The sequence below is a fragment of the Nomascus leucogenys genome, chromosome 10 (assembly GCF_006542625.1).
Source record: "Nomascus leucogenys isolate Asia chromosome 10, Asia_NLE_v1, whole genome shotgun sequence".
Lineage (NCBI taxonomy): Eukaryota > Metazoa > Chordata > Mammalia > Primates > Hylobatidae > Nomascus > Nomascus leucogenys.
The window spans coordinates 80,376,838-80,386,058 of record NC_044390.1 but is presented as its reverse complement, the minus strand read 5'-3'; the positions used below and the strand labels follow the sequence as shown (position 1 = coordinate 80,386,058).

Genomic DNA, 9,221 nt, shown 5'->3' with positions numbered 1-9,221 from the left:
TTGCCCCCATCCTCACCACCCCCAACTGCCTTACATACACCACAGCCTGGTGTCTGTTACCCTTTTGTGTCACCTTGGGCTATTGCCAGATTTTACTGTAGTTGGGAGGAAAGAGATTTTTTTTCTTTTTTTAGACAGAGTCTTGCTCTGTTGCTCAGGCTGGAGTGCACTAGTTGGATCTCAGCTTACTATTGCCTCTGCCTCCCAGGTTCAAGGGTTCTCCTGCCTCAGCCTCCCGAGTAGCTGGGATTACAGGCATGCGCCATCATGCCTGGCTAATTTTTGTATTTTTAGTAGAAACAGCATTTTGCCACGTTTACCAGGCTAGTCTCAAGCTCCTGACCTCAAGTGATCCAGCCACCTTGGCCTCCCAAAGTGCTGGGATTACAGGCGTGAGTCATCATGCCCAGCCAGGAAAGAGAGGTATTTCTGGCCTATGTCTGTGGAAACAAAGGGGAAGATGGCAAGGCAAAAGAGAGATGGATGTTTCAGGAAAAACTGAGGTGGGCGTGAGTAACTAATTCTTTTGGAAAGTTCCAGGAAGCTTAAACATTCTATGTGTTTAAAATGCACATTGCATCTGGGCGAGGTGGCTCACACCTGTAATCTCAGCACTTTGGGAGGCTGAAGCGGGAGGATCACTTCAGGCCAGGAGTTTGAGACCAGCCTGGACAACATAGTAAGACTCGTGTCTCTTTTTTTTCCCTTTTCTAGTTTCTTACTGGAAGGAATGAAATCCCTCTCTACAATTTTTTTTTTTTTTTTTTTTGAGACGGAGTCTCGCTCTGTTGCCCAGGCTGGAGTGCAGTGGCGCAATCTCGGCTCACTGCAAGCTCCGCCTCCTGGGTTCACACCATTCTCCTGCCTCAGCCTCCCGTGTAGCTGGGACTACAGGCGCCCGCCACCACGCCCGTCTAAGTTTTTGTATTTTTAGTAGAGACAGAGTTTCACTGTGCTGGCCAGGATGGTTTCGATCTCCTGACCTCGTGATCCGCCCGCCTCGGCCTCCTAAAGTGCTGGGATTACAGGCATGAGTCATCGTGCCCGGTCCAAAAAAATTTTTTTAAAAAGTTAGCCAGGCATGGTGGCGCATGCATGTAGTCCCAGCCACTCAGGAGGCTGAGGGGGAGGATGGCTTGAGCCGGGAGGTCAAGTCAGCAGTGAGCTATGATCGCACCACTGCACTCCAGGCTGGGCAAGGAAACGAGGCCCCGTGTCTTAAAAAACAAAACAAAAAAAAGAAACACCAAAAACAAACAAACATACACACAAACAAACAAAAAACAAAGCATGTTTGCATGAGAGCGCAGCTGGCCTGCCTGACCCCACAGGCGTTTCCGTGTCACTGGTCCTGGGCACTGCAGGTCTCCCTCCCCAGCAGTGTCCACTCTTCCCTGCCCCAAGGCAAACGTACCAACCAGATGATGTGGCTCCCAACTGGACTCCCTAGAATCCTGGAGCCTCCTGGAGGTGCCTTACAGGAAGACGGGGGCAAGGAGAGGCCCAGAGCCCAGCCCACACTGTCCAATCTGGGTGCAATTCCATCTGCGCAAAGGCTTTGCTGCTTTTCCTAGGTCCTGGGCTGCATCCTAAGTGCTCTGCAGACGAACATGTCACTGTCTGGCTTTCTTGGACCCTCCACTTGGCAAAGTCCTAGCCATTGTGTTTTATTTCCCACCTTAACACACACACACACACACACACACACACACACACACACACACACACTTAAAAACAAAACTAAAAAAATACTATCGTCTGTATTCTGAGCTCAGGAAGAGCCGGCCAACCACAAGTTAGTGGCATTAGCCAGAAGCCGATGGGAGGAAGAGTCCAGCGCTTCCTGAAGCCCCAGGTTCCCGAACTTCAGTCACCCACTCACCACTGTCATGTTGTCTGCCACATCCTTGTACTATCTGTTGTATTTAACTTTGTTATTTAAATCAACTCAGGCCTAACAATGGCCTTTACCCTAAGGGGGAAAAAAAGTGACATTCATGGCTTTGATGAGCTGATCTATTTAGTACATGAAAATAAACACAGAAGCATATTAAGAGGAAACAGTGTTCACTCACAAATCTCCCAGTTGCCCTTGTGTTCCCCAGGCTTCACACACAGCCTGGGAAAACTCCTCTAGGGCTTGCAGACTCAGTTGGGAACTAATCCTGAACAGGAAGCTTGGCTTGAAGGGAGAAGAGGGGACCCTCCAGGTTGGCAATCACACCGTTTATTCGCACTTGGCAGCAAGACAATGGATGATGTGGGAGGTGCCGGGCCCCTGGGTTGGCACTAATTTGGAGTATGGTTGAGACAGGGCTGGAGAGAGGCATCTTAGAGGTGGCCCCCAAATCTGCAATCGGGCGAAAAAGGCAAGAATCGACTAGAGATTGTCAGGATAAAGGGAGGCGCTGCCCACCCCTGATATGTCTGTCTGCCCCCACAGGGGCTTCTTTAATACCTAGGGTTCCCTGGGTGATGAATGTCCTCCTACCCTGGCAAGGGGCCATACCTGTCGCCGTGGCCCCATAGACAACCCTGATGAAAGAGTATCATTTCCAAGGGGGCTTTGGTTTCTGGTTGGCCCTACCTCGTCGTGGGGTAGATGGCACTGAAATGCTAACTGAGCGAGCCCTGGAAGTCACCAAAGGGCTCCGGAAGGTCACCCCTGACGTGGAAGGCCTAAGATCCCGAGGCCCATTTGTGTGGGGGGCACTGGTGGCTGGATGACCAGTGCTGGGGACATTCAGGTGAGTGAGGGAATGGGAAAGTCCCCGCCTCAGGGGGTGCGAAGAGTGTAACCCATCCACGGATAACTTCTGGGAGTCTGCTGCCGGCCCCGGCTCTGTCTTGGAGGGACCAGCTGGGTGAATGGCTCGCAGTGGTGCCTCCCTGGGGCGGGGCGAGTGGCTACCCCTGGGGGTAGCTGGTGGCGTCCACAAGAGAGCACGGAGCTTTGCGGCATCCCCCTTCGCCATCCGCGGCGGGGCCCCGAAGCTGGCGCCTTCAGATCGGGAGCCAAAGAGCGACTCATCACAGTAAGACGGGGTGTGGCTGATCGGTCTGGCAAAGGGAAGATAAACGCCATGAGCTGGGGGATGAACAACCCCTCAAAACTTTAACAGCTATCCCACCCACCCTGGGATGGCAGCAGCAGAGGAGGGTTGCCTGCAGATCCCAGGAGTCCCTGTCTCCCAGTCTGAAACCTACAGCGAGGCCACAGCCTTCTGAGGCACCACTGCCCCTGGTCTCCACTGATTTTCCCCTGCGAAACATCCACTGCCCCTGCATCCTGACCCCATCCGCAGGCATGTGCCCCAGGCCTGGACAATTTGCATATTCCATCCTCCTGGCCACATGGATTGGTTCAGGAATGGCCAGATGACCCAAGCCTGTCCAATCAGAATCTGCCTTAGGACCTTTGCAGAAACTACTAGGAAAGAGATTTTTCTGCCACCTGACTTTACTTCTTGCTAAGCTGATAGGATGTCAGCCCAAAGCAGCTTGTGGCCATCTCCTTCCAACTGGAGATTGAAGGGCACGCAAGGAAAAGCAGCACTAAGGTGGAGACAGACAGTTCCAGCCACAGTTTGAGCCCCTGTTACAGGAGCCCCAAATGCCTTCTCCTGGGGAAGCCAGTTTGAATAAGTTTTCTGTCACTTGCAATTGAGAGTCACAATTAGTATAACCTTAGTCTTTATAGCCTCCACTTTTTCTTTTCTTTGAGAGACACGGTCTCACTCTGTTGTTCAAGTGGAGCATAGTGACACAGTCACAGATCATGGCAGCCTCAAATTCCTGGGCCCAAGCAATCCTCTCACCTCAGCCTCCCTAACAGCTGGGACTACAGGCACAGTGCCATCAAGCCCAGCTAATTTTTTTGTTTTTGATTTTTAGTAGAGATCAGATTTATGTTGCTCAGGCTGGTCTTGAATTCCTGAACTCCAGCAGCCCCCTGCCTTAACCTCTCAAAGTGTTAGGATTACAGGAGTAAGCCACTGTGCCCATTTTCTTTTCTTTCTTTCTTTTTCTTTTTTTTTTCTGAGGCAGAGTAGACAGTCTCTCGCTCTGTCACCCAGGCTGGAGTGCAGTGGTGCGATCTCAGCTCACTGCAACCTCCACCTCCTGGGTTCAAGCGATTCTCCTGCTTCAGCCTCCTGAGTAGGCGGGATTACAAGCGTGTGCCACCATGCTCGGCTAATTCTTGTATTTTTAGTAGAGACAGGGTTTCACCATGTTGGCCAGGCTGGTCCTGAATTCCTGACCTCATGATCTACCCACCTCGGCCTCCCAAAGTGCTGGGATTACAGGCAAGAGTCACTGCGCCCGGCCTCTTTTTTTTTTTTTTTTAAAGATACAGGGTCTCACTCTGTCACCCAGGCTGGAGTGCAGTGGCGCAATCATAGCTCGCTGCAGCTGCGAACTCCTGAGCTCAAGTAATCCTCCCACTTCAGCCTCCAGAGTAGCTGGGACTACAGGTATGAGCCACCATGCCCTGCTAATATTTTTATTTTTATTTATTTATTTTTTATTTTTATTTATTATTTTTGAGACGGAGTCTCGCTCTATTGCTCAGGCTGGAGTGCAGTGGTGCGATCTCGGCTCACTGCAAGCTCCACCTCCCGGGTTCACGCCATTCTCCTGCCTCAGCCTCCCAAGTAGCTGGGACTACAGGCACCCGCCACTGCGCCCGGCTAATTTTTTGTATTTTTAGTAGAGGCGGGGTTTCACATGTTAGCCAGGATGGTCTCGATCTCCTGACCTTGTGATCTGACCGTCTCGGCCTCCCAAAGTGCTGGGATTACAGGCGTAAGCCACCGCGCCTGGCCCTAATATTTTTATTTTTTGTAGAGACAGGGATCTCACTATGTTGCTCAGGCTGGTCTCAAACTCCTGGGCTCAAGCAATCCTCCCACCTCAGCCTCCCAAAGTGCTGGGACTACAGGCCTGACAGCCTGCCTGGCCTATTTTTTTTTTTTTTAATTCAACATATACTCATGGCATACCTGCAAGATTCCATGCCCATAGTTTTTGGCCAGGACTGAAAGTGCTTCTATCCCCAAACTGCAAGTCTTTGAAAGGGCAACCTTTTGCCACTTGGTTTAGCTGCTCAAACCACATTGGCTAATGCCTGTATATGTCTGGTGCCAAGGTTTTTGCTCAATAACTTCTCTACCTCTTATGCAACCCCTCACTTGACACCCTCTACCTGTTGGCATCCAGAAGAAAATTCCATCCTCCAGGTGAGCAGGGAGTTGTCACCTCCCTTTCCATGGACACCATACTTCCGTTAATGCAGCCTATCTTTACCTCAGTGTTTTCAGCCATGTTGTAGGTATCAGTGTTGCTAATCTCCACCTGACCCTGCCTTGTCTACAGAACTGGCAATAACTGATTCTTGTTTTTATAATAGGCATCATTCCCATTCTCATTTCATTTCTCTCATCTGAAATATGTCCCTGTGGCTCAGAATGAACCCTGAATTTAGTTGGCCAGTTCTTATGGACTGAATTGTGCCCACCCAAATTCATATGTTGAAGCCCTAACCCCAAATGTCTCTACACTTGGCCTTAATTATTTAGATTAATTAAAGGTAATTAAGGCTGGCCAGACATAGTGGCTCACACCTGTAATTCCAGCACTTTGGAAAGCAGAGGCGGGAGAACCACTTGAGCTCAGGAGTTCAAGACCAGCCTGGCCAACACAGTGAAACCCCGTCTCTACTAAAAATACAAAAATTAGCTGGGCATGGTCGGGTGCACCTGTAATGCCAGCTACTCGGGAGGCTGAGGCAGGAGAATTCCTTGAACCCGGGAGGTGGAGGCTGCAGTGATCCGAGATGGTGCCACTGCACTCCAGCCTGGGCGACAGAGCCAGACTCCATCTCAAAAAAAAAAAAAGGTAACTAAGGCTAAATAATGTTATAAGGGTGGGGGATCCTAATCCAATAGAACTGGTGTCCTTACGAGAGGAAGAGACACCAGGGGTGTGTGTGTATACAGAAAACGCCCTTGCATATAATTGAAGGATTAAAAAAAAATGAGAAAAGGCCCTATGATGACACTGTGAGAACGTGGCCAACTGCAAGCCAAGGAGAGAGGCCTCAGGAGAAACCAAACCTGCCAACACCTTGATCTTGGGCTTCCAGCCTCCAGACTGTGACAAAATAAATTTGTGTTGTGGCCGGGCGTGGTGGCTCATGCCTGTAATCCCAGCACTTTGGGAGGCCGAGGCAGATGGATCACCTGGTCGGGAGTTCAAGATCAGCCTGACCAAAATGGAGAAACCCCATCTCTACTAAAAATACAAAATTAGCCAGGCATAGTGGCGTAATCCCAGCTACCCGGGAGGGTGAGGCAGGAGAATCGCTTGAACCTGGGAGGCGGAGGTTCAGGTTAGCTGAGATGGCTCCACTGCATTCCAGCCTGGGCAACAAGAGTGAAACTCCGTCTCAAAAAAAAAAAAAAAAAAAAAAAAAAAAATTAGTCAGGCATGGTGGCATGTGCCTGTAGTCCCAGCTACTTGGGAGACTGAGGCAGGAGAGTCGCTTGAACCTGGGAGGTGGAGGTTGTGGTGAGCCAAGATCGTGCCACTGCACTCCAGCCTGGGCAACAGAGCGAGACTCCATCTCAAAAAAAAAAAAAAATTGTGTTGTTTAAGCCACCCAGTCTGTGGTATTTTGTCACGGTGGCCCTAGCCAACTACTGTGCTAATCTTCTGTGTCTTTGTCCAAACCACTGATAACAATAAACAGGACAGAGCCCTGTGGCTCACCACTAGACACCTCCCTCCAGGCTGATATTAATCTGAAACAGTCCAAATAATCTAATTCTAATCTAATTAATTAACAACAATAACGATTTGCATTAGTTCCTATTTTTCTAACCTGTTCATAAAAGTGCAGCAAGACCCATTTTCAATTTTTTTTTTTTTTTTTTTTTTTTTTTTTGAGACAAGGTCTCACTCTGTCACTCAGGCTGGAGTGCAGTGGCATGATCTCGGCTCATTGCAATCTCTGCCTCCTGGGCTCAATGGATCCTCCCACCTCAGCCTCCCGGGTAGCTGGGAGTATAGGCGCACACCACCACACTTGGCTAATTTTTGCATCTTTTGTAGAGACACAGTTTCACCATGCTGCCCAGGCTGGTCTCAAACTCCTGAGATCAAGTGATCCCAAGTCAACCTCCAAACATTCTGGGATTACAGGCATGAGCTACCCCACCCGGCCAAAACCCATTTTCAAAATGACTTCAGAAACACCACATCTATGTCATTTCAAGGATCGATCACATTAATATTAATAACCTTATGCAAATTTATCTGTGATCTTATGCATCAGCTGACTCCTCTGGGCCTCCGATGCCCAGTTTGTGACATTTGGGGATAGGGAGTCCACCATCACAACCATCAACACTACCATTTATTGACAGCTTTCTAAGTATTAGGTTACTGTGCGAAGCACTGCAGACCCCTCTCTCATTTAATCCATCAACAATCCCCTTAGGTAGGAATAATCGGTCCTATTTTCCACATGAGTAAACTGGCTCAGAGAGGTCAAGATGCTTGCCCAAGGTCACAGAGCAGGTGAACACCAGAACTGTAACTGGAATCCAGGTGGCTGCACTGAGTACAGGATTTGTACCTCCCTACCCCATTACCTGTATTTGTTCTTCTTTCTTGGTGTGAGGGTCGGGGTGCTGCCCCTTGAGGGGGTGGTCTCACAGCTCCCCTTTGCCCCCAAGGCCTTCGATGCCTCCTTGCCCACGCCTCTGGTTCTGTCAGCCTTCTCCACCCAGGGTGGGTCGAAGTCTGGTGGGGTAGGCCGGGTGCCTGCTGGGCTGCCAAACAGAGTCTCATCCACATATGACGTCCTGGCCTTGACCCGGTAGCCACCTCGGCAGCGGTGCTGAAGGCGGAGGGTCTGCATCCCACTGACGGCCAGCTCCACAGGGGTCTTCATGCTGCCTGTGGTCCCTGGTGACAGCAGGTGTGCTCTGCCGGCCAGGTGCTGCTTCCGAGGTTCCCTGTGAGAGGCCAGAATAGCACCCCTGAGCCACAGCAGTGCTAATGGAGGAAGACCGGTAGTGTCTGAAGTTCTTATCCCAAGGGTTTAGTTCTCTCTCAACCAGTCTCTCAAAGGGGAGCTGTCAACTTCAGGGGGCATTTTGGGAATTTCTTTGGCTTTTTTTTAGTTGTCATAATGGTGGTGAAAGTGGGGCTACTGGCAATTATTTATAGAATGACTCTGGGGGTGAAGGAGAGATGACACCTGTGCCTATTTAGGCACCAGCCAGAAAACACACGACGGTGGTAGGGGAGACAGGCACTTTCCTATATCCTATGTGTACTGATGGGGGTGGGGGCAATGACAGCCAGCGTGGATCCCATGCCTACCTCCTGCAAAGAGCTTTACAAGTATTGTTTCATTTAATCCTCTCAACAGCACTGTGAAGTAGCTTCGAATTTGTCCATTTTACGGATCACAAAACTGAGGTGAAGTCACATGTGTAGGTCACACCTATAAAGCTAAAACGGTGGAAGTGAAATCTGAGTCCAGAGCTTGTGTACCTGGCTACAATGCTATCAGGAGATCACCGCCGCCCCCACCGCCCCACATTCTGCCACTCCCAAATCAATGACTCGATTAAAAAGTGTCCGAGGTCCCTACATTTTTGAGCTGTTCTCCTACCTGAGCATCTTGGCTCGTAGGCATCGGGGTCCTCAGGGACCCCTCCCCGCACCTTCTTCTCGCCAGTTCTGGACACGTCGGCGAGGGCGCGGGGGCGCGCGGTGCATCCGGGATCCGCGTCAATCTGCAGCCCGGACTGCCTGGGGCCCCGGACCCCTGGCCGTCCCGGGGCACCGCGCGCGGACCGACTCACCCGAGGAGCTGGCACATGCTACGTGTGAGCGGCTCGCGCATCCAGAAACCCAGAACCCAGCACCTAGCACCCAGCAACCAGGGAGCAGCCAGCAGCACTGCGGACGCGGCCCGGACCATTCGCGCCCGGGGATGGGGGGAGTCCGCCCAGGGGCGGGCGCCACGCTCCTGACGCCCAGGAAGTTCCTAAACACAGAGAGGAGGCCTCTGGTGCCACTCACTCAGGGGCGTGTGGACTAGGCCGCCCAGGGCCGCAGGCACCGGCGAAATTGCAGCCGAGGTCACGTGGCCACCGCACCTCCCCCCACCAGGCGGTTGGTGCGCGCCTCAGGCCACACCCCCT

At 51.3% G+C, this 9,221-nt stretch overlaps 1 protein-coding gene across 3 annotated transcripts; it reads right to left on the bottom strand.

Moving 5' to 3' along the window:
- Nucleotides 1–2,002: 2,002 nt before the first annotated feature.
- RITA1 (RBPJ interacting and tubulin associated 1) lies at nucleotides 2,003–9,174 on the bottom strand. 3 transcript variants are annotated; one of them, XM_030821451.1, is made up of 4 exons: nucleotides 8,687–9,147; nucleotides 8,392–8,523; nucleotides 7,656–8,021; nucleotides 2,003–3,060 (listed from the first exon to the last, which is right to left on the bottom strand). In XM_030821451.1, exons 3-4 carry the CDS (start codon nucleotides 7,955–7,957, stop codon nucleotides 2,550–2,552), a joined length of 813 nt encoding a protein of 270 aa, XP_030677311.1. In that variant the 5' UTR covers nucleotides 7,958–8,021; nucleotides 8,392–8,523; nucleotides 8,687–9,147; the 3' UTR covers nucleotides 2,003–2,549. The 3 variants fall into 3 exon arrangements, with proteins under 3 accessions (XP_030677311.1, XP_030677312.1, XP_004093271.3); XM_030821452.1 differs by having other exon boundaries at nucleotides 8,392–8,515; nucleotides 8,687–9,073; XM_004093223.3 differs by lacking the exon at nucleotides 8,392–8,523 and having other exon boundaries at nucleotides 8,687–9,174.
- Between the last annotated feature and the right edge of the window lie 47 nt (nucleotides 9,175–9,221).

Excerpts from the sequence above, each read along its gene's own strand:
- RITA1 (XM_004093223.3), bottom strand. Across the intron at positions 3,061-7,655 it reads AGAAAGAAGAACAAATACAG|ACCGATCAGCCACACCCCGT; the intron begins GTAATGGGGTAG and ends TCCCTTTGCCAG.